The 25,421-nt window shown below is 42.7% G+C and overlaps 1 protein-coding gene across 5 annotated transcripts in view; it reads left to right on the plus strand.

The window, feature by feature from the left end:
* lyst (lysosomal trafficking regulator) overlaps positions 1 to 25,421 on the plus strand; it is a 166,916-nt gene that overhangs the window by 45,937 nt on the left and 95,558 nt on the right. For all 5 annotated transcript variants that reach the window (XM_017722809.2, XM_017722807.2, XM_017722808.2 and 2 more), the window contains 2 exons: positions 11,886 to 12,100; positions 23,384 to 23,450. In XM_017722809.2, coding sequence (XP_017578298.1) covers positions 11,886 to 12,100; positions 23,384 to 23,450 — 282 coding nt within the window. The remainder of the gene's footprint in view (positions 1 to 11,885; positions 12,101 to 23,383; positions 23,451 to 25,421) is intronic.

Here is a 25,421-nt window from a genome sequence, read left to right on the forward strand (position 1 = left end):
TAACCTTAAATCCACTGACACCGTAAATCAACTGCCACCTTAAAATGTATTGTAACCCTAAATCCACTGCTGCCTTAAATTTACTAATACCTCAAACCCACTGGCACCTTAAATTTACTTATGCACTAAATTCACTGCCTACTTAAATTCATTGCCTTGTTAAATCCACTGCCACCTTAAATATACTCAAACATTAACTCCACTGTCACCTTACATGTGCTTATGCTTTAAAATCATGGCCATCTTAAATTCACTGTCCCCTAAATTCATGGACACCTTAACCTCTTATTCTCCAGATTATATATTTTTTTCCATCTGAATTTCCATGACCAAATTGTAAGGCAAATTATTCACTAACTGCATGAAATAAATGAAGATGTTGTGTTTTTTTTGTTTTTGTTTTTTTTTTTTTTTGCGAAAGCAAATAGAAAATGTGAAAAATGTCAACTTTCAGTAGACCAAAAAAAATGAGTTCAGCTTGTTGTACATTAAAAACTGTGGACTGTGAGTGTACAAAATTGGAGCATAGAATAATATGAAGGTTACAAAGGACAGTAAGTTGGCTTTCCAAGCCAGCTTAGTAATAAGAAGAAGACTATTATGCAGAATAGTAAATTGTTTTTTCAAGCCAGTTTAACTGGAAAGGGTCAGTTTCATGTAATTAGCTGGCTTGAAAAAGATTAACGATCCCTTGAATCCACTGCCATCTTGAATTGACTTGCCACGTTAAATTTAGTGAGATTTAAATCCAACATTCACCTTAAATTCATTGCCATCTTAAATCTATTTATATCTTAATTCCACTGCTACCTTAAAAGCACTTTCACCTTTGTCTGCTAATACAACAAAAAAGTAGAATAAAAATTTTATTAAAAATGTAATATTACCTTGCAGTTCTATGTGTAATATTCATTCATCCAAAAGCAGCGGTTGCTTTATGGTTTGTCATCTGAAATTTTTGTTCTCTGTAAATCCAAAGTTCTACAGGTAGCACTAAGCACCCACTAAGAAATTTGCCCATGTTATAGCAATCCTTCATCAGTTACACTGGTTTCAAGTTACAGAAAACATCTGTTACAAAATCCTGCTGTTAACTTTTAAAGCTTTGCATAGCATTGCATTTAGTTATCTCTCTTGTTTTTTTACATCCACATGCCCCTTCACACAAGATAAGCACCTCTGATTCTAGTCTTCTAGCTGTTCCTAGAATGTGGCTTTCCACTGTGGTTAGCAGGTTTGCTACCCCATTCTCTGGAAATCCTTACCTTTTATCTCTTCGCTCTTCTACTTCTGTCTTCAGAATATTTCCAGTCCCTTTATCTTTTTATCTTTTACCTGAAATTGTAAAGTGGTTTGTGTGAAAGGTGCTATCTCCTTCTTCTTCTTATTATTATTATTATTATTAGTATTATTTTATATATATATATATATATATATATATATATATTATTATTATTTTTATTTTTTTTAAATGGACAAGATTTTATTTTATTTACTGTCCAACTTATAGTTATCATACTTGTTTTTAGTATTTTTCAGATTAAATGTAGTTTCATTAGCTCATTTACCCTGACTATGATGTTGATTGTGATAGTGTGCTACCATTATTTACAAGATTCAGTTCTTACACTTATCAGCATGAAGTTGTCTCTTTGTTTTTGAAGAAGTCACTGTGGCTAGCCAGCAGTTTACTAAAGACATATGATGCTACAGCATCTCCTTTAATCACTGATAATCAGGACTTGTAGACACTAGCATCTATTATATTTCCTGTAATTTTTATTTTCTTGTTTAATTTTTAAGGATTTTACAACTGCCATTTCAGTGGTTATTTAACATTCCTTGCAAAATGTATTGTTTATGCTTTAGTTTTGGTTCATTGATTAACTGAAAAACATGGATCAAAATGTTGAGCTGAGTTAGACAAAAATATGCATATGGCTTTCATTTACTAGATTTAGGTTTGCTAGTAGGTTTAAGTTTTGTCTCAGTCTCAGAATGCTCCTTCAAAGTTGGACAGCCTACAGAAAATATTCTACTTATGCATCTGTTCAACTGATCATGGGTATGAAATGTGGCTAAGCTGGAGAGAGGTCAGGCAATGTGTGATCCTGATCTGTAGTCACATGGAGACTGAATCCTCTCTTTGCCTAAGAATACGGTCATTGTTCCCTTTAGACTATGATGCAAGACCACTGTAATCCATGGCCTTATGAGCCAAGTCTTGTGACTTTTTTTTTTTTTTTTTTTAAATCAGATCGACACACACACACACCCCTAAGGTTGTATAATTTAAACCATAAAAGTGTTTTTTTTTCTATTTATCTTTGTTCATTCAATCAACCCATATTTAAACTCTGAATACGTTGAGGGAGACCCTCATTTACTGTGTAGCCAAGACAATCAGGGATCAGGGAGATCAGGGATTGAGAATTCAAATATTGAAAACCTACTTAAGCAGCTTAATAAATAAGATAAAATAAATAATAAAAACATTTAGTAAAGTAATGAAATAAAGAAATAAAGTAAAAAAAAAATAGCTTGGCAATATTAAAATAAATAAGAACATGATTATAAAAATGAAACTAACTAAAACCATACCAAAAAACACTTTAAAACTTGACTACAATCAAGTAAAACAGTGGCAGACTGATTGGAGGTGGTTAGAGAGTTCATATATGACACCAGTGAGGGAAGATTTAGAGATTTCTGTAATAAATTCTCACTGGTGCACTGTAGCTAAAAGCAGATTTTCCCAGTTCAGTAAAAGCTCACAGAACTTGAAGGGTGGTCCAATCACTGGAACAAGTCTGGTAAAATTGACTGTGCTATGCTCATTCTAGCTTAATAGGCTTACCTTAATGCATCACAAAATAGGTTAGATTCTGTTTTTTTGTCAGACCAGCACCAGTTACATGAGTCTTTGTCCTATAAACGTGCACCAGTAGAATATTCAAGAGTGTACAGTTTACAAATGGATACTTCACCCACTGACATTTTACTGGTGTGTTTCACTCAGCCACTGGCACACTTCCTCTGGTTTTGGCATATTTCTCTCAGCCACTTGCATATCCTATGACCTTTCAGGACACACTGCTTATCTAGCTAGTTAGAAAACTAATGTAAATATCACCGTACTGCAAAGCATTAAACCCTACAAAAATCTATGTTTATATCACACATGGAAGTGAACATGAAGCTGAGATTTGCTTCTTACTTTTTGATTTTCAAGTAAGCTATTAAAATTTCAAATTTTCAGCTATTCAAATTTTGCTTTCTTTGAAGCACAGCCTCAAACTGCCAAAGCCTCTAAACTACCACTTCAAAAGTCAAGGCCTGCTGGTTTGTGTGTGCTGTATTTCGGCTGCTTAATGACCTCATTATAGTGTAGGGGTGTTAATATTCCAAAATGCCAAAATTTGTTTCTGTCATATAGAAAACCAGCTTAGGGACGAAGTTCCTAATATGGGCTTGATGGCAACCATAGAATGACTACACTTCTTGAAAAATAATCACTGCAGTGATAACACATTTGACACATATGTCAATGTGTGTAGTCATGATAGGCCATTTATTAAGAGATAACCATGAGTAACCAAGACCAAGAGATTGAATGATGTAGGAACATGCTGTGTGACTTACGCATTTTGCTCAAAATAAACTGGCTACCTGTGAGACTGTGTTTGAATAAATGCAGTGTCTGTGTGTGTATGTTTGTTGATGTGATACAGAGAACAAATATTTGCCACATGATAAATAAATGTTTGATTATTTGCCTTATCTGCTTTATGAGTGTTACTGTTTGGCTTTTTGTGGATCACACATTATATAGAGTATGTTAGATTATTGCTTTCTAATAAGTTATGTGCTATGATGTCACTGCACTCTGTAATTTCTACTAAGCTCTGTAATTTAATGCGGTAGAGGTTGAGTAAGGGTTAAGATTTAAGAACTTTTACTCTGTTAAGCTACATTGAAAACTCCTACTCTACTTATAAAAATGAGGTGTGTGGCCTTTTGACTTATCTGCTGCTATAAAGTAAGCATTGATTTAGGTTTATCAGTCTGACAACAGCTTGTAAGACTGCTCTTGTGTATGTGCCTGGGATGAGGCAGGAGCAGTCTTAATGACATTAAAGAACGTTAGGTCATTCAAGGCAATGCAGAATGTAACTGCTGCACCATTTAAAAAGAAGTTGAAAGTTTCAGTAAGAAAGTTGAATGTGAAAATTTGAAAAAGACAATCCATTGGCCTTCTTCTTCTTCTTCTTCTTCTTCTGCTTCTTCTTCTTCTTCTTCTTCTTCTTCTTCTTCTTCTTCTTCTTCCGGCTGCTCCCTTTAGGGGTCGCCACAATGGATCATCTGCCTCTACTTTTACACCCACCATCTCCATTTCCACCTTTACTACATCCATAAACCTTCTCTGAGGTCTACCTCTTCTCCTTCTACCCGGCAGCTCCATCTCCAACATTCTTTGACCAATATATCCACTCTTCCTCCTCAACACATGCCCAAACCATCTCAACCTGGCCTCTCTGGCTTTATCTCCAAACTGCTCCACCTTCACTGTCCCTCTGATCTGCTCATTTCTAATCTTGTCCATCCTTGTCACTCCCAATGAAAATCTCAGCATCTTCATCCCCGCCACCTCCAGCACAGCCTCCTGTCTTTTAGACAGAGCCACAGTCCCCAAACCATACATTATAGCAGGATGCACTACTGTCTTGTAAACCTTCCCTTTCACTCTTGCTGCTATCCTTCTGTCATACATCAGCCCTGACACCCGTCTCTACCCACTCCATCCTGCCTGCACCCTCTTCTTCACCTCTTTTCTACACTGTCCATTGCTCTGGATGGTTGACCCAAGATATTTGAAATCATCCACCTTTACGACCTCTACTCCTTGCATCTTCACCTTTCCACCTGCCTCCCTCTCATTCACACACATGTATTCCATCTTGTCTCTACTGACCTTCATTCCTCTCCTCTCCAGTGCAAACCTCCACCTCTCCAGATTCTCTTCCACCTGCTCTCTACTCTCACCACAGATTACAATGTCATCTGCAAACATCATGGTCCAGGGAGCCTCCTGCCTGACCTCATCTGTTAACCTTTCCATCACCATTGCAAACAAGAAGGCACTCAAAGCTCATCCCTGATGTAACCCTACCTTCACCTTGAAACCATTTGACACTTCAACTGCACACCTCACCGCTGTCTCACTATCCTCATACATGTCCTGCACCACCCTAACATACTTTTCAGCTACACCTGACTTCCTCATACAGTACCACAGTTCCTCTCTTGGCACCCTATCATATGCCTTCTCTAGATCCACAAAGACACAATGTAGCTCCTTCTGACCTTCTCTGTACTTCTCTACCAACACTCTCACCGCAAAAATGGCATCTGTGGTACTCTTTCTGGGCATGTAACCAAACTGCTGCTCACTGATCTAATTTAATAGATGTTGAATATGTTTCTTACTGTATTGTGTTGTTGCTGCTGGATGCCTAAATTTCCTTCGGGATCAATCAAGTATCTATCTATCTATCTATCTATCTATCTATCTATCTATCTATCTATCTATCTAAGATGGCGCTGCTCAGTCAGCGACATGGAGGAGGGTTCCTGCTGCACTTGGTCTTTTTTGTTTTTTTTTTGGTCATTTTTGTCACCCCCCAGTCCTATATATGGCTTTATGGGTTTTTTTTTTTTTTTTGCATTGGACTCTTTGTACAGTGCTCTGTGACCTTAACTGCGGGCGGCGTATGGAGGTAGTTAAAGGGAACAGGGCTTTGTTTTTAGCATTAGCATGGCTAGTGCTGTCGGACCAGATTCTTCGGAGTGGTGCTGCCGAGACCACGAGCGGTGGCCAGCTAACCTACAGTTCAACGGAGCTGCTCCAACTTCGACATACTGGTTTGCCACCATTAGCGGGATTATGGAGCGACGTACCAAGGGAGATACTTATATCTCCTGATGCAGGAGACTGGCAGTGGAGGAAACCCAGGAAGAGGGGACGGAAGGGCGGAATTAGACAGCGCATCCGGAGAGCAAACAAACTGCCATTGCCGCCTATGATTCTCTGCAACTCCCGTTCACTTAAAAATAAGTTGGACAATCTACGCCAGTATGTTGGAGCTTGCTGTGAGTTTCGTACGTCTGCTGTGTTGGCTTTTACTGAAACGTGGTTTGGAGATGATGTACCGGATAATTTTATACAAATTGACGGATTTTCCCATGTGAGACTGGATAGAGATGCAAACTCTGGCAAAGGTAAGGGAGGTGGTGTGTGCATTTATATAAGAGATAGCTGGTGTCGGAATATTGCAATCGGGAAAAATATGCAACCCCGATTTAGAACTGCTGTGTGTTACCCTGCGCCCATATTATCTGCCAAGGGAGTTTACCAATATTTTTGTGTGCATTGTTTATTTTCCACCAAGTGGGAACGCCAAGAGTGCAGCTAAACAAATCTCTGACTGTGTGCACCACGTCTTGGAGAGTAAACCTGATGCACCTTTGCTGATATTAGGTGATTTGAATCACTGTAGATTGGAAAATAACCTTCCTGGATTCTATCAATATGTCAAATGCAGCACTAGAAATAATAAAATACTCGACAACTGCTATGGTAATATTAAGGATGCTTACACAGCTAAAGCCAGACCACCTCTCTGTAACTCTGACCATAATGTCATTTATCTGCTTCCAACTTACCGGTTCAAGTCCTCTAAGCCTGAAATACAAACTGTGAAGGTTTGGACAGACGACAGGAAAGAGGAGCTGAAAGGCTGTTTCCTCTGCACGGACTGGGATATCTTTTTGAGGGGGCAGATATAGACAAGGCTGCAGAATCAATCACAGATTACATTATTTTCTGTGTCGATTCAATCATCCCTCAAAAAACTGTTAAACGATATCCAAACAATAAACCATACATTAATGAGGGTATCAGGGAATGCATCAGGAGGAAAAAAGTTGCTTTTTCCTCTGGTGATGTAGCAGGTGGTCATGCTGCTCAAAAGGACTTGAATGACCAACTAAGGGTGGCTCGGCGTCAGTTCAAGGAGAAGGCAGAACATGACCTGGCCACATCCAATACAAAGAATCTGTGGGATTTAATCAGACAGGTGACAAACATGGATGCAAAAAGGAAACCCCTGTCTGCCCTTGATGAAACAACTAGGGCGAATGAACTAAATAACTTCTACATGCGGTTTAACACAGAAAATGCTAAGGAATGTACTGCAGTACTGGAGAATATAACCTGTGATTTAAATATGGACAGAGTTACAATTGATCTACAAACGGTCACTAAAATTTTTAAAACTATATAGACCAACAAAGCCACAGGCCCAGATTGTATGACTGCATTTGTGTTGAAAACCTTTGCTGAAGAGCTCTCACCTGTCTATCACAGATTATTCCAGCTTTCTATAGATACCCACACTGTGCCAGTACTCTGGAAAAAATCTGTAATTATTCCGGTTCCTAAAACAATCAGCCCTCAGGAGAATAATGATTATAGATCGGTGACACTTACTTCAAATGTTTTTAAATCATTTGAAAGATTGATACTTGAAAAGCTTTGAATAAAGGTAGAACCGCTAATTGATAAATTCCAGTTTGCTTATACAAAAAAACGAAGCACAAGTGATGCCATAGCAACATTAATGCATTTTATTCTTAAGCATATTGAGTGTCCAACTGCATATGTTCGACTACTGTTTATTGATTTTAGTTCAGCGTTTAATTTAATACAGCCACATTTGCTTCTCAGTAAGTTAGTCCATGCGAATGTAAATCCATTCTTAATTAAGTGGTATTACTCTTTTCTGTCAAATAGGCCACAACAAGTTAAATTGAACTCTGCTCTGTCTGATATAACAGTCTGTAGTACGGGTGCCCCCCAGGGGAGTGTTAGTTCACCTTTCCTTTTTACTTTCTATACTAATGATTGTGTTAGTATGGACACAAACCAGCACTTGATAAAATTTTCTGATGACACAGTTTTACTTAGTCTGTTAACAAAAACCTCTAACCCAAACACTTATCATATAGCTGTAGAAAATCTTGTGGCCTGGTGCGAGGTACATAAACTCAAGATTAACACAAATAAGACTGTGGAAATGCTGGTGGACCCTCGAACAGTTGGAAACTCTGACCCTGTGTCCATTCATGGTCAAACCATTGAGCAAGTGAGCTCATTTAAATATCTTGGATTTTATATAGACTGTGATCTGAGTTGGAAAACACAGGTGACCAAGGTGTGCTCTAGGATCCATCAGTGCCTTCATTTTCTGCGCAGACTCAAATTATTTGGTGTCTGTAAAAACATCATGTTAATATTCTACAGAGCTTCTATTGAATCAATTTTAAGATATGGTATTACAAGTTGGTTTGGCAGTTTAACAGTTAAATCAAAGATACAATTAAATAGCCTAGTTAAGATAGCAGGGAAAATAATGGGCATTCCTGCCCCTCTTGGTCCTCAGGAGCTGTGGCAGCAGTCTATAATTAGGCAGGTTAGGAATATTGTATCTGATAGTACACATGCGCTCTATCAGGAGTACCAGCTCATGAATTCAGGCAGGAGATATAGGGTTCCCTTGTGCAGGCATAATAGGTTTAAACATTCTTTTGTATCAATGTCAATTAAAATCCTAAATAATAATGACATCTGATTGTTTCACGGTCGTATAGGGGTTGTGGGGTTGTGTAGAAGTATAAAATGTAATGTACTTTAAATCTGTAATGGGCTGTGGGGTTGTGTAGAAGTATAAAATGTAATGCACTGTAAATGTTTAATGTATTGTAATGACATGGGTTTTGGTCACATGAAATTTTGTATGTCTGTCTGTTCTTTTGTTGTAGTGCAGTATGCCCTCATTCCAAGAAAAATTTCTCCTTTGGGAGACAAATAAAGAAACTAACTATCCATCCATCCATCCATCCATCCATCCATCCATCCATCCATCCATCCATCCATCCATCCATCCATCCATCCATCCATCCATCCATCCATCCATCCATCCATCCATCCATCCATCCATCCATCCATCTGATCTGAGCCTCTTGCCTTAGCCTTGCTTCAACAACTCTTTCCCATACCTTCATGGTGTGGCTCATCAACTTTATACCTCTGTAGTTACTGCAGCTCTGCACATCGCCCTTGTTCTTAAAAATGGGGACCAGTACATTGCTTCTCCACTCATCAGGCATCCTCTCACTCTCCAGGATTTTGTTAAACAACCTGGTTAAAAAGTCCACTGCCTTCTCTCCTAAACATCTCCATAGCTCCACAGGTATGTCATCTGGACCAACTGCCTTTCCATTCTTCATCCTTTTTAAAGCTGCCCTCACTTCCACTTTCTCTGCACTTCCTGATCCCCTATCTCTCCCTCCGTTGTCCTCCTCTCTCTCTCGTTTTCCTCATTCATTAGTTCTTCAAAGTACTCCTTCCATCTACTCAACACTCTCTGTTCACTCACTAGTACATTTCCCCCTCTATCCTTTATCAGCCTAACCTGCTGTACATCCTTTCCAGCTCTCTCTGTTTAGCCAAACGATATAAGTCCTTTACTCCTTCTTTACTGTCTAGCCTCTCATACAGCTCATCATAGGCCTGAGCCTTTGCCTTTGCCACCATTCTTTTCGCTATGTGACTAGCCTCACGGTACTCCTGCCTACTTCCTTCATCTCTCTGGTTATCCCACTTTTTCTTAGCTGCCTTCTACTTCTGAATACTATCATGGACTTCCTCATTCCACCACCAACTTTCCTTCTTTCCTCTGACCAGACGAAACACCCAACACATTTTTGCCAGTTTCTCTCACCACCTTAGCTGTAGTTTCCCAGTCCTCAGGTAGCTCCTCACTGCCCCCAAGGGCCTGTTGCAATTTTTCCCTGAACTGCCTGCAACCATCCTCCTCCTTCAGCTTCCACCATCTAATCTTTGGCTGTGTCTTCACTCTCTTCCTCTTCTTTGTTTCTAATCTCATTCTACAGACAACCACCCTATGCTGCCTTGCTACACTTTCCCCTGGTACCACTTTACAATCTCCAATCTCCTTTAGGTGGCATCTCCTGCTAAGGATATAATCCACCTGTGTGCACCTCCCTCCACTCTTGTATGTCACCCTGTGTTCTTTCCTCTTCTGAAAATGTGTTCACTACAACCATTTCCTTTCTCTTTGCAAAATCTACAACCATCTGACCTTCCGCATTTCTGTCTTTCACACCATACATACCCAGCACTTCTTCATCCCCTCTGTTCCCTTCACCAACATGTCCATTGAAGTCTGCACCAATCTCTAATTTCTCCTCTCTAAGGACACCATCTAACACTTCATCCATCTTACTCCAAAATTCTTCTTTCTCCTCTAACTGACAACCAACCTGTGGTGCATATGAACAGACCACATTCAAAATTACACCATCAACCTCTAACTTCAGGCTCATGATCCTGTCTGACATTCTCTTTACATCCAGAACACTTTTCCCAAGCTGTTCCTTTAGGATTATCCCTACTCCATTTCTCTTCCTCTCTACACCATGATAGAACAGTTTGAATCCACCTCCAATGTTCCTGGCCTTGCTTCCTTTCCATCTGGTGTCCTGGACACACAGAATATCTACCTTCCTTCTCTCCATCATGTCTGCAAGCTCTCGGCCTTTACGAGTCATTGTCCCTATGTTCAGAGTCCCTATTCTAACCTCCACACTCCTGCCTTTCCTTCTCTTACGCTGCCTTCTAACCTGCCTTCATCCTCTCCTCTTTGATGGTCTTCGACCTACAGTAGTCCAATTTCCACCGGCACCCTGCTGGTCAACAGCACCGGAGGTGGTCGTTGTTAACCCGGGCCTCGACCAATCTGGTATGGCAATCGTATTTGTGATCCGCATGATAGTTTTGGCACAAGTTTCATGTCGGATGCCCTTCCTGACGCAACCCTCACCATTTATCCGTGCTTGGGACCGGCACCAGAAGTACACAAAGTACAGCCCTAATGGCTGGTTTAATCCCTTGGCAATCACTATTTTTCATTTTATTACTATTAAAATCTTAGAATTTGACACTTCATTGTAGGCTTGTTGACCGCTGGCATAGGCTCCAGCACCCCCCCACGGCCCTGAGGGAGAAGTGGCTTAGAAAATGTGTGTGTGTGTGTGTGTGTGTGTGTGTGTGTGTGTGTGTGTAGATGTAGAGCTATATTATAATAACTGAAAATCGCTGTCTTCTGTAAAAGATTGAGAAGACACCTAAGTTTTGTTTTGTTTTGTTTTTTTTTAAAGTTTAGGCTCTCTGGAAATGAGAAGACCCAATAATAGACCATCTTAGTCTGTCAGTGTCTGTGAAGCTTCAAAAGATTGTAACTTAAATTATTATAAATTCCACAATATGTTGCTATGATCAGCTCTTCAAAACTTTCCCAAGGAGCGCTCTGTCCTACAAAGCATAACATTTTTTAGACTTCCAGTAAGAGTACACAAGTAACAGATGACAACACCTGAAGCAGCTTTTGGCATGATTCAATATTCATATTTCCTTTTTGTAAGCTAATTTTAATTTCTAAAATTTAAAATTTCTAAAAATTTCTAATTTTAAAATATAATTAACTTATTTTTATTTTTTTAATTTAATTTCTTCAGTGTGGATACACTTGTGATGTGACGTATTTAGTTTTAAACACTGAATAACATCTGCTGTGCTTTATATGATGTGGGTTAGTACAATGTACAATGCTTCATATCTCTAATTTTTGGTTTGTTTTTCCCTTTTATTCTGTTTTATTTGCTGCCTCCTATCAAAAGTGAGGGGAAAAAAAGCATACCTCGTTGCAAACAGTGTTCTATGTGTTTTCTTATTTCTGTTTAAGGTGTGAAGGTGGAGGTGGCAGCCTCACCAGGACAATGTGCATTTGGGCCTACCGGTGTGGCCCAGGGCCTGCTGATATTCCCTGAGATTTGCCTCATGGAGCTGCAGCTGCTGGCCAGCAGCTCACCAGATCTGGAAGTGCTTGACCATGTATTGCAGAGCCTGCTGAAAGCTGTGCGAGGCCACCATTGCAATGCTGCAATGATCTACCAACAGGTTTGACTCTTGTACTCACTCTAGTCCAGAACAAGTATTGATCAAGTTGATCGATGTTGAGTGTTAAGGAACATTCATACAGGCTATTTCTGTGTGAGATGAGCGACTACAGCTTGCTCAAGTTGCCCATTCATACAGTGCTTGAGTTGCCAAATGGTACAGCTTGCTAATGGTCACTGCATGTAAGACAGACATGCTTTTTCCAAATGGATAGTCTAATTCATTACTTTGTGGCTTAATACATTAAATTACATTACATTTAGCAGACGCTTTTATCCAAAGCGACTTACAAATAATGAGGTACATAGAACAAACATAGTCAGGCCTTAAAGGAGGCCAAAGGGTAATAGCGGGGTAGAGAAGGGAAGGAGGGCAAGAAGGAGATGAGGTTAGTAGTGGTTAGATTGCAAGAGGCGATTAGAGTAAGTGCTCCCTGAAGAGCTCTGTCTTCAGGAGTTTCTTAAAAATAACGAGGGACGCCCCTGCTCTGACAGTGGAAGGTAGCTTGTTCCACCATTAGGGAATCAAGTATGAGAACAGTCTCGATTGCTTTGTGTGAATGTTTGGCAAAGCTAAGCCACGTTCATTGGAGGATCGCAACGGCCGGGCGGTGCTGTAAGCCTTTAGGAGCGAGTGCAGGTAGGAAGGAGCCTGCTCTGTTAACACCTTGTAGGCAATCGTAAGAGTTTTAAATTTGATACGAGCAGCAACCGGTAACCAGTGGAGCTCAATGAGCAGTGGGGTGATATGCGCCCGTTTTGGTTGGTTAAAGACCAGAGGCGCTGCAGCGTTCTGAACCATCTTCTGTGGTTTTACAACACAGGCCGGGAGGCCCGTTAGTATGGCATTGCAGTAGTCGAGGCGTGAGATGACCACTGCTTGTACCAAGAGTTGGGTGGCTTGTTGTGTTAGAAACGGCCGTATCTGTCTGATGTTGTACAGCGCAAAGCGGCAGGACAGAGCCACCGAGGCAACATGGTGCATAAAGGAGAGTTGGTCATCTACCATAACCCCCAGGTTCCTAGCAACCTTCGTCGAGGAGAGTGAGAGTGAGTCGATGGTTATGGTGAAGTTGTGTTGAATGGATTGTTTAGCTGGTATAACCAGAAGTTCAGACTTGGACAGGTTTAGTTGAAGGTGGTGTTCCTAATAAAAAGAGATTTTAAATATGAGCATGTTTACATTCTCTAGTATAATGAAGTGTCTAGTCTCTAGTTGGAAAATAGAAAAATGTAGTTATTATTCTGTTATTGATCTCATATTTCAATTATGGCCCATAATTACAATCAGTAACTTGCAACCAGATTTTTCATTGCACGTATGCCAACACCCTCTCCTTGGATCACCAGCTTATCGTGGTGGAGGGGTTTGCGTGCTTGAATGATCTTAGGAGCTATGTTGTCTGGAGCAAAAGCTCCTGGTAGGGTCTCCCATGGCAAACTGGTCCTAGGTGACAGGTCAGACAAAGTGTGATCTATAATAACCCCTATGAAGACACAAAAGCAGGACTTGTGTACCCTGCCCGGAACAGGGTTACCGGGGCCCCACCCTGGAGCCAGGCCTGGGGGAGGGGCTCGCCAGCGAGCGTCTGGTGGCCGGGCATTTACTCATGGTGCCCGGCCGGGCCCAGCCCGAAGGAGTTACATGAGTCCCCCCTCCCATCGACCCACCAACAATGGGAGGGGCAGTAGTAGGGGTTCGGTGCTTTGTGGATCGGGCAGTGTCCGAAGGCGTGGGCCTTGGCGTTCTGATCCTCGGTTGCTGAAACTGGCTTTTGGAACTTGGAACGTTACCTCACTGGCGGGGAAAGAGCCTGAGTTGGTGCGCGAGGTTGAGAGATACCGGCTAGATATAGTCGGGCTCACCTCAACACACAGCTTGGGCTCTGGGTCCAATCTCCTTGAGAGGGGCTGGACTTTATTCTTTTCTGGAGTTGCCCATGGTGAGAGGCGGCGGGCAGGTGTGGGCTTTCTCATAGCCCCTCGACTCGGTGCCTGTATGTTGGGGTTTTCTCCGGTGGACGAGAGGGTAGCTTCCCTACGCCTTCGGGTTGGGGAACGGGTCCTGACTGTTGTCTGTGCTTATGCACCGAACAGCAGTTCAGAGTACCCAGCCTTCTTAGAGTCCTTGGGAAGGGTGCTTGAAAGTGCTCCTCCTGGAGACTCTATTGTCCTACTGGGGGACTTCAACGCTCACGTGGGCAATGACAGTGAGACCTGGAGGGGTGTGATTGGGAGGAATGGCCTCTCTGATCTGAACCCGAGTGGTGTTCAGTTTTTGGACTTCTGCGCAAACCACAGTTTGTCCATCACGAACACCATGTTCGAACACAAGGATGTCCATAAGTGCACATGGCACCAGGACACCCTAGGCCGCAGTTCAATGATTGACTTTGTAGTCGTGTCATCGGACTTGCGGCCATGTGTTTTGGACACTCGGGTAAAGAGAGGAGCTGAGCTGTCAACTGATCACCACCTGGTGGTGAGTTGGATCAGGTGGTGGGGGAAGATGCCGGTCAGACCAGGCAAGCCCAAACGTATAGTGAGGGTTTGCTGGGAACGTGTAGCAGAAGAACCTGTCAGATTGATCTTCAACTCACACCTCCGTCAGAACTTTGACCAGATATCGGGGGAGGTGGGGGACATTGACTCAGAATGGGCCATGTTCCGTTCCTCCATTGCTGAAGCGGCTGACTGTAGCTGTGGCCGTAAGGTAGTTGGTGCCTGTCGGGGCGGTAATCCTCGAACCCGGTGGTGGACACCCCAGGTGAGAGATGCCGTCAAGCTGAAGAAGGAGTCCTACCGGGCATGGTTGGCCTGTGGGACACCAGAGGCAGTTGGCAGGTATCGACAGGCCAAGCGATCTGCGGCTTCAGTTGTCGCCAAGGCAAAAACCCGTGTATGGGAGGAGTTTGGTGAGGCCTTGGAAAGTGACTTTAAGTCGGCTCCGAAAAGATTCTGGCAAACCGTCAGGCGACTCAGAAGGGGAAAGCAGTGTGCCACTAGCACTGTATATAGTGGAGATGGTGTGCTGCTGACTTCGACTGAAGACGTCATTGGGCGGTGGAAGGAATACTTTGAGGACCTTCTCAATCCCACCGACACGTTCTCCAGTGAGGAGGCTGAGTCTGGGGACATGGGAATAGGCTTGTCCATTACTGAGGCCGAAGTCGCTAAGGTAGTTAAGAAGCTCCTTGATGGCAAGGCTCCAGGGGTGGATGAAATCCGCCCTGAGTTCCTCAAGGCTCTGGATGTTGTGGGGCTGTCTTGGCTGACACGCCTTTTCAACATTGCGTGGACATCGGGGGCGGTGCCACTGGATTGGCAGACTGGGGTGGTGGTGCCTCTTTTTAAAAAAGGGGACCGGAGGGTGTGTTCCAACTACAGGGGAATCACACTCCTCAGCCTCCCTGGCAAGGTCTATGCAGGGGTACTGGAGAAGAGAGTCCGGCTTATAGTCGAACCTCGGATCCAGGAGGAACAGTGCGGGTTCCGCCCTGGTCGTGGAACACTGGACCAACTCTTCACCCTCTCCAGGATTCTGGAGTGTTCATGGGAGTTTGCCCAACCAGTCCACATGTGCTTTGTGGATCTGGAGAAGGCATTCGACTGTGTCCCCCGGGGTATTCTGTGGGAGGTGCTTCGGGAGTACGGGGTACATGGCTCTTTGCTACGAGCCATTCAGGCCCTGTACAAACAAAGCTGGAGTTTGGTTCGCATAGCCGGCAGTAATTCAGACTCGTTCCCAGTGAGAGTTGGACTCCGTCAGGGCTGCCCTTTGTCACCGATTCTATTCATCATTTTTATGGATAGAATTTCTAGGCGCAGTCAAGGGATGGAGGGTGTCCGGTTTGGTGACCTCAGGGTCACATCGCTGCTGTTTGCAGATGATGTTGTCCTATTGGGGACATCAGGCCACGAACTTCAGCTTTCGCTGGATCGGTTTGCAGCCGAGTGTGAAGCGGCTGGGATGAGAATCAGTACCTCTAAATCCGAGACCATGGTTCTCAGGCGGAAAAGGGTGGAGAGCCCTCTCTGGGTCGGGGATAGGCTCTTGCCTCAAGTGGAGGAGTTCAAGTATCTCGGGGTCTTGTTCACGAGTGATGGTACAAGGGAGCGGGAGATTGACAGGCGGATTGGTGCTGGGTCAGCAGTGATGCGGGCTCTTTACCGGTCTGTTGTGGTAAAGAAAGAGCTGAGCCATAAGGCAAGGCTCTCGATTTACCGGTCGATCTACGTTCCCACCCTCACCTATGGTCATGAGCTTTGGGTAATGACCGAAAGAATAAGATCGCGAATACAAGCGGCCGAAATGAGTTTCCTCCGCAGGGTGTCTGGACTCTCCCTTAGAGATAGGGTGAGAAGTTCAGTCATCCGGGAGGGACTCTGAGTAGAGCCGCTGCTTCTTCACGTCAAGAGGAGCCAGCTGAGGTGGTTCGGGCATCTGGTTAGGATGCCTCCTGGACGCCTCCCTCGGGAGGTGTCACAGGCGAGTCCACCTGGGAGGAGACCCCGGGGAAGACCCAGGACACGCTGGCGCGACTATATCGCCCAGCTGGCCTGGGAGCGCCTCGGAATCCCCCTTGGAGAGCTGGTGGAAGTGGCTGGGGAAAGGGAGGTCTGGGCTTCATTGCTTAGGATGCTGCCCCCGCGACCCGAACCCCAGAGAAGCGGAAGATAATGGATGGATGGATGGATGGATGGGTATGCCAACACATGTATATTCAATGGTGAATGGCCATTTACACTCTTATGAAAGATTTTGTTTCGCAAATGAACCACTAACTGGAATTGATAGCATAGTGGAGAACACTACTGCTGCTGACACTTAATATCGATTTATGGTCCTAATTAGGAAAATCAAAATAATAGTCCTTGGGCAAGACTCTGAAATCTGTACTGACCTATCACTATAAATAGCTCTAAATAAGATATCTGCTCAATGTAAAGGTTTACAGTAACTATTTTGTCTGATTAGTCTTGTGATGACTACGGGTGCGATGATTATTTGACTTAGTCGACTAAAATCAATGACCAAATTAGTTGGCAACTAATTTAATAGTCCATTAGTTGGTGATGTCATTGTGCATGTTTCTTGCACTAACTAGGAATGTTTTGACATTATTGCTTACTGAAAAGTTCACAAAAGCATGATGGCAGCCTCAAGAACAAAAATTCAGAAAAGAAAGTTGTCAGTTGTGTTATTTGTAAAGCCGATCTTAGCTGGCTGTGGGACCTTATACCCTCCATGTTGGCTTACTGGATGAAGAAGATTCATTTCTGTAAGGTAGTTATACTAGTGAGCTAGTTAGCTAATGTTGGTAAAAGCCATCCAACTTCATGCAATGAGCTATAACATCTTCTGTATGGAAATGCATGTTTTCTGGAATCGTTAATGAAGTTGGAACGGAGAATCAAGTAAGTATTATTCAGAATAACAACGTTCCCATTAACGTTGATAGTTTTAAAGACTGCATCGTTGTCTTAACGCTGAGGTCACCGGGGTGTTCAAATTCGGTGACCACAGGAGAGCGCCCATTAACAGTTGCAAACAGTTTTCTGTGTAATGTTACTTTGTGTTCTCCACTAAGTTTTGCCACCACTCATAAACAGTGGTGTTTCAGGAGCTATTTCAGGAGGTAGTTCTCTGCGAACACACAGGACAAATAGACGAAGGGTTACCGTTAAAATGGAATGTTTACACAACATCTTTCAAAGCTAACTGTTCATAGAGAACAAGTTTGCCACAAGTCACTGTGTGCCGAATTTGAATGAGGCTCATGTTTATAGCTGGAGATAATGTTGTTCATACATAGATGCCACGTTGGGTTCTGCCAGGTACATCAATTGCTCCTCCGTTTTGGGGCAGTCAACATTGCTGCTGGACTGCATTCAGTACCATTACAGAACCACAGTTTTAGAAGGTTACTGTCCAGAATGATACTGTTTCAGGGATATTGCACCCAGAAAGTGGGATAGGATTATATAACATAAACACAGCGATCCACACTCATGTTTGTGTGGTGTTTATTATTTGTGTGATGTTTGTGTGTAGATATGGTCATGTGCTTGGTGAAACACAGAGAACCTGTTGGTATGATTAAGAGAATACGGATTTAGTTTAGTTATATTTTACATTTACTTTTTAATTGCTGCTACTTTGCACGTCCTTGATTTTAAATTTTGAATGGAAAAAGATGTTGTTTTACTTATATTTTGTATTATCAGGAAAGTTCATTATTTCATTAAATATAGGGTTTAAAAGATTTACACACCATTCCTTTCTGTTTTTATTTACCACCCTTTTCCAAAAAAAGCTAACCATTTAAATCCTATATTTTTTTGAAAATAGTATAAAGACAACTTATCAAATGCTGAAAATGAGAAATTTATTGTGATGAAAATTATATGCCCATTTTGAATTTGATGCCAAACAGCACATTCCAAAAAAGTTGGGACAGGGGCAACAAAAACGTAAAAACATAAAAGACTCTTCTGGAGTCTGGAATCTGGAGAAATCTCTGTATGCAAGGGACAAGGCCAAAAAACAGCATTTGCCTTCAATGGTTTTTGTGCCCTCAGGCAGCACTGCATTGAAAACAGACATGATTCTGTTGAGGAAATCAACAATCTGTGAAAAAAGTTAAAACTCTAAAATGCAAAGAAGAAACCAAAATATAGACAGGATCCAGAAATGCTGCTACCTTCTCTGGGCCTAAGGCCATGTCAAATGGACTGATGATGGACATAGACCAAGATGGCGTCGCGACCACACCGCGAGGCCCGGCGTCTTACCAGTTTCAGTAATATAACACTTATTTACTTAACTATTCTCAGTATTTTCTCTCAGATCGCTCGTGCGAACTACAGCTACAGCAGACAGACACTTTTGGATATCAACATTCACGGCACAAACATCGGATTTACACATCAGTTTGACTTTAACCAGCTTCCTCCAGAGTTGATCCGGACACCGGGACCTAGCGAGTCACTCTTGTCGACCGCAAGTGCCCGACGCCGGCGACGCCAGCGCAAACAAAGACGGGGCAAGCGCGGAGGTTTGCGTGCTAAGCTAAGGCTAAACCCACACCGGCCGGCGTTACCTAGCGTTTTTCTCGCCAATGTTCGCTCGCTGCCGGGAAAGCTGGACGAATTAAAGATCTGGACCCTCACACAGAGATGGCTCAGGGACTGTAATTTGATGTTTTTCACGGAAACGTGGCTAAGGGGCGATGTGGCGGACAGCGTGGTGGAACTGGAGGGACGTGCGCTGTTCAGAGCTGACCGGTCAACCGCGACAACGGGGAAGACCCGCGGCGGAGGAACCTGTATCTACGTAAACAAAGCGTGGTGCACGGACTCTGTTGTAGTGGAAACCCACTGCTCTGCGGACCTGGAGTTCCTGACCATTAAATGCAGGCCCTTTTATACGGCTCGTGAGTTTAGCTGCATCGTCGCTACTGTAGTCTATGTGCCTCCTGATGCTAATGCTAACTCGGCTATGGAGGCTCTCTGTGCTACCATCAACAAACTTCAAACTACATACCCGGACGGAGCCTTTATTGTAGCAGGGGACTTCAATCACACTGATCTAAAATCTGGATTACCAAAATTTTATCAGAATGTCTCCTGCACCACAAGGGGACAAAAAATTTTGGATAAAGTTTACACAAACGTGGCTGATGCATACAAAGCCACACCCCTCCCCCACCTCGGGCTTTCAGATCATCTTTCTCTGTTTCTACTCCCCAAATACAGTCCAGTCATTCGGAGGATCAAGCCTACAACCAGAACTGTAAAGATCTGGATGGATGGGGCTGACTCCTTCCTTCAGCACCAGTTCCAGCACACTGACTGGAGCGAGTATGCAGCCCGGGCCACCACGGTCTCACAAATCCACCTGGACACCTACACTAACTCTGTCCTGGAACACATCAACAACTGTGTGGACAGAGTGACAACACAAAAGACAATAATAATATTCCCAAATCAGAAGCCCTGGATGAACAGAGAGGTTCGCTCTCTGATCAAAGCCAGAGATGCTGCCTTCAGGTCAGGAGACCGGGAGGCTTACAGCTTGGCCAGAGCCAATCTGAGGAGAGGAATATCCATAGCCAAGCACTGCTACAAACAGCGGATCGAGGAGCACTTTACCTCCTCTGACCCTCGGCGTATGTGGCAGGGCATACGCACCCTGACAGACTACAAGCCACCGAGCACTGCGCCATCCACCAACAGTGCTTCACTCCCTGATGAGCTGAACCACTTTTACGCTCGCTTTGACCGGGGTAATAAGGTGACATGTTTAAAAAACGATCCTCCACCAGACGATAATCCACTTGAACTTTCCAATTCGGATGTCAGTCGCATGCTGAGCAGGGTGAATGCACGGAAAGCAGCGGGCCCTGATGGTGTACCTGGCCGTGTGCTAAGAGCCTGTGCTGAGGAACTCTCGGGTGTCTTCACACACATCTTCAATGTCTCGCTGGCCCAGGCAGCTGTCCCATCCATCTTCAAGTCTGCCACCATTGTGCCAGTGCCAAAGCACTCAACTGCTTCAGCCCTGAATGACTTCCGACCTGTTGCACTCACCCCAATCATCTCCAAGTGCTTTGAAAGACTAGTTCTTTCCCACCTGAAGTTCTGCCTACCTGCTATGCTGGACCCACACCAGTTCGCATATCGGAGCAATAGATCCACTGAGGACGCCATCTCCACAGCACTACACACTGCACTGACCCACCTGTACTGTCAGAACTCATATGTGAGAATGCTCTTCATTGATTTCAGTTCAGCATTTAACACAGTGATCCCGTCCATGCTGATATCCAAGCTCAACCATCTGGGCATCAGCACATCACTTTGCAACTGGATTTTGGACTTCCTGACTAACAGACCCCAGTCTGTTAAATTAGGCAATCTCCATTCATCACACATCACCCTGAACACTGGCGTTCCACAAGGCTGTGTTTTGAGTCCGATACTGTACTCCCTCTTCACCCATGACTGTGTACCTGTTTATGGCTCAAACACCATAGTCAAGTTCGCAGACGACACCACGGTGATAGGCCTGATCACAGATAATGATGAGACGGCCTACAGGGACGAAGTACAGCATCTCTCCTCATGGTGCCATAACAACAACCTGGCACTCAACACGCACAAAACAAAGGAGATCATCATGGACTTCAGACGGACTAGGAACCAGGCTCACACCCCCATCTCCATCAGTGGAGTTGCAGTGGACCAGGTGTCCAGCTTCAAGTTCCTTGGTCTCCACATCTCCAAGGATCTCACCTGGTCCTTGAACTCCTCCGTCCTCATCAAAAAGGCGCAGCAGCGCCTTTATTTTCTATGGAGCCTCAAGAAAGCTCACCTGTCTCCCAGGATCCTGGTGAACTTTTACCGCTGTACCATTGAGAGCATACTCACCAACTGCATCTCTGTATGGTACGGCAGTTGCTGCGCTGCTGACCGCAAAGCACTCCAGCGGGTAGTAAAAACGGCGCAGCGCATCACAGGCACCGATTTACCCACCATCGAGGACATATACCACAAACGCTGCATGGGCAGGGCAAGAAACATCATCAAAGATGTTACCCACCCAAATCATAGACTTTTCAGCCTCTTACCATCTGGCAGGCGTTACAGGAGCCTCCGCTCCCGCACCAGCAGGTTTAGGAAAAGCTTTTTTCCTGAGGCGGTTATCCTGACGAACGCTACACAGTCACTTTAAAAAACTGCACTTCCAACACCTTCTGCACTGATGATATACTTCATTCATACAACTTTCATTTGTATTGCTGCTCCCTGATCTGTACAGTATCTATTACATCTACATGTCTATATTTGTATACGCATGTGTATATAATAACCTACATTCATATTACTGCATATCTCACTTTATGTATGTGTTATGTATATATGTATATTATATACTATATATTCAATATGTACATTCCTGTATATAAACATAATACACAGATAGATACATATAACACTGCATATATAACACTATATTTTATATTGTATGTCTCATATTTTATATTACATATTTCACATTTCACTTATACACACATGTATATAACAGTTATATTTATGCACTGGTCACTGTTACCACCGCACTTTATGTAAATAATGTTATATATTGCACTTCTGGTTAGATGCTAACTACATTTCATTGGCCCTGTACTTGTACTCTGCACAATGACAATAAAGTTGAATCTAATCTAATCTAATCTAATGTGAAGTGGAAAAGTGTTCTATGGTCTGACCAATAAACATTTAAAATTCTTTTTGGAAATCAAAGACACTGTGTTCTCTAGGATGACCCATATTCTCTGGAAAGACCATTCCGCTTGTTATTAGTGCACTGTTCAAAAACCAGTGTTTATGATGGTATAGGGATGCATTAGTGCACATGGTATGCACATGTGTACACTTTTGATAGGAGGCAGCAAATAAAACAGAATAAAAGGGAAAAACAAACCAAAAATTATAGATATGAAGCATTGTACATTTAGTACTTGTAAAACTAACCCACATCATCTAAAGCACAGCAGATGTTATTCAGTGTTTAAAACTAAAGACACCATTAATGTTGAATGATATGATATATACATGTTTTGGCAACATATGCCAAGATGACGTCTTTTTCAGAGAAGGCCTTGCTTATTTCAGCAAGACAGTGTCAAATTCTGCATGTATTACAGCAGCTTTGCTGTATAGAAAGAGTCTGGGTACTAAACTGGCCTGCCTGCAGTCCAGACCTGTCGCCACTGAAAACATTTAGTACATGAAAACATTTATGAAATTAATAATACAACAAAGGAGACCATGAACTGTTGAGCAGCTGAAATCCTGTATCAAACAGGAACAGGAAGACATGTCACTTTCAAAACTACAGCAGTTGTACCCACTCAGTTCCCACTTACAGAGTGTTGTTAAAAGAAGAGGTGATGAAAGACAGTGGTGAAAATGTCCTTCTTTGGAATGTTTTTGCCATCAAATTCAAAATGGGCATACATTTTTCAAAAAACAAATTTCTCAGTTTCAACATTTAATATGTTATCTATGTAGAATTTTTCTTTTAAAATATGGTTTACATGATTTGCATATTATTCAATTTTTTTTAAACAAGGTTGTACTAAGCACTGTAATAAGTGCTTGACTTATTTTTTTGGCAAATTTACAAATCTAAAACTTAAATTGTGTAAATGTGTTGGGGATTGTAAAGTATCATAATAGATTTTTAATCAGTGTATCTCTTCTCATTTTTCTATAGGGTGGTGTGAAAAGCATTCTGATTGGCTTTCAGAACATTCTCAGCCAGTCAGATCCCTCCTATAAAGGTGTGTATTCCTGCAATGTCAACATTTTACTTTTTCAGTTAGCTTTATGTACAATGCAGAATGTCTGGTAAAGAACAGCACTTTCTTGCAAAAAAAATGTTAATAATAAAGTGAAAGAAAGGTTAAAGGGATCACTCACAGAACACTCTGAGATTAGTCAGCACACTTACAGTGGGTTCAAAAAGTATTCAAAATATTCACTTTTGTTGTGTGGTGGATGTGATTTTGAATACTCTATATAGACAAAAGTATTGGGACACACCATCTAATAATTGAGTTCAGGTGTGTCAGCCACGCCTATTGTTAACAGGTGGACATTAAGCACATAGCCTTGCAGTCATGATAGGCAAACACTGGCAGTAGAATGGGGTCGTACTGATGAGCTCAGTGACTTTAAATGTGGCACTGTCATGGGGACCTGTGCCACAAGTCAGTTTGTGAAATTTCTGTCCTTGCCCCTGTCATTTCACAATACTTTCATGCAAGTATTGTGAAATGAAAGCACCTAGGAGCAACAATAGCTTAGCTTCACTAACAGGTTCGAAATTGCCTCTTGAAGCAACATCAGCGAAAGAACTACATCAGGAGCATCGATATGGCCAGGCAGCTACAAACAAGCCTAGGATAAGCCTGGGCAAGCCTTCTTGCCCAGACACCTAGGAAGGTTCAGGGTTGTTCCAAGCTTCTTTTGTTTCAAAATTATTGAGGCCATTATGGTCCTGGGAACACTCAAAGCCTTAGATGTTATTTTACATCATTGCCCTGATCTATGCTTTGCCATAGTTTGATCACAGAGATTCGCATATATTAGGGGTTATTTTTTGTCCTGACAATGCAGTGTTCAGTGTTCAATGCAGAAATTGTCAGCCCTTATAGACCCAGGGGTATGCATTTCTAAACCAAAATCAATCAATTTAAATTGTAACATGCTGGCTTCATTTGAGTTTTAGACACTAATCTGTAGACATTAGTCAAGGATGATTAAAGTGTGAGTGCCTTATTGAATGTTCGAAGATGTCATTACAGATGGCAGTCTCGGTGAGATGCTTGCACGTTGTGTTTATTTTTGTTCAGTAATGTTGTCTATTGTATGTGAAACCTGTGTGTCCCAGATTGCTTGGATCTGTAAAGGTGTGTGTCTCTTGCTCTGCTCAGCCTGGCCAGAGAGCAATGAAGAGGCAGAACGGCCAGCATGCTCTAAGGCTGAGATCTCTTTACTTTTTTCCAATCTGCGATCTCTACACAACCAAACAGAACAGCTATTTCTGTTCAACAAAGCCAACAAGGACTTTTCAACCCCCTAGGGACTCTGCTTTAGGGAGACCTGGCTTTCAAAGTTGACTCCTATACCAGAGATGCAGAACTCACCGGCAAAACCAGGGATGAAGAATTTGCGTCTATGTTAAGGACCACTGGTGTAAAGGCATTACAGTACCATTAAAATAATGCACTCCTCATCTAGAGTCACTTTTCTTCAATTATTAGCCATTCTGCTCTCTGAGACAGTTTGCTTCAGATAGACTAGATAAATATACAGATACTGTAACATCATGCATCAGTTTCTGCAAGGATTACAACTACACAAGCAAGATACAGCAACAATAAATCAATGATTTTCAACTAAACTCTGACAGCTTCATATGGAAAAGAAGGTAGCAATTAGGAGTAGGAACAGAATCTTCTACAAAGAGGCCAAATACAGGCTGGAGAAAGGGATTCAAGCAGCAAAGAAAAATGCTCAAAGGGTAAAAAAAAACAAAAACATTGCTGCTAATGACCCAGGTTCACTTTGGAAACAACATCTTCTTCTTTCGGCTGCTCCCTTTAGGGGTCGCCACAGCGGATCATCTGCCTCCATCTTGCCCTATCTACTGCCTCCTCTACTTTTACACCAACCATCTCCATGTCCACCTTCACTACATCCATAAACCTTCTCTGAGGTCTACCTCTTCTCCTTCTGCCCGGCAGCTC

Source organism: Pygocentrus nattereri, chromosome 5 (genome assembly GCF_015220715.1).
Source record: "Pygocentrus nattereri isolate fPygNat1 chromosome 5, fPygNat1.pri, whole genome shotgun sequence".
Taxonomy (NCBI): Eukaryota; Metazoa; Chordata; class Actinopteri; order Characiformes; family Serrasalmidae; genus Pygocentrus; species Pygocentrus nattereri.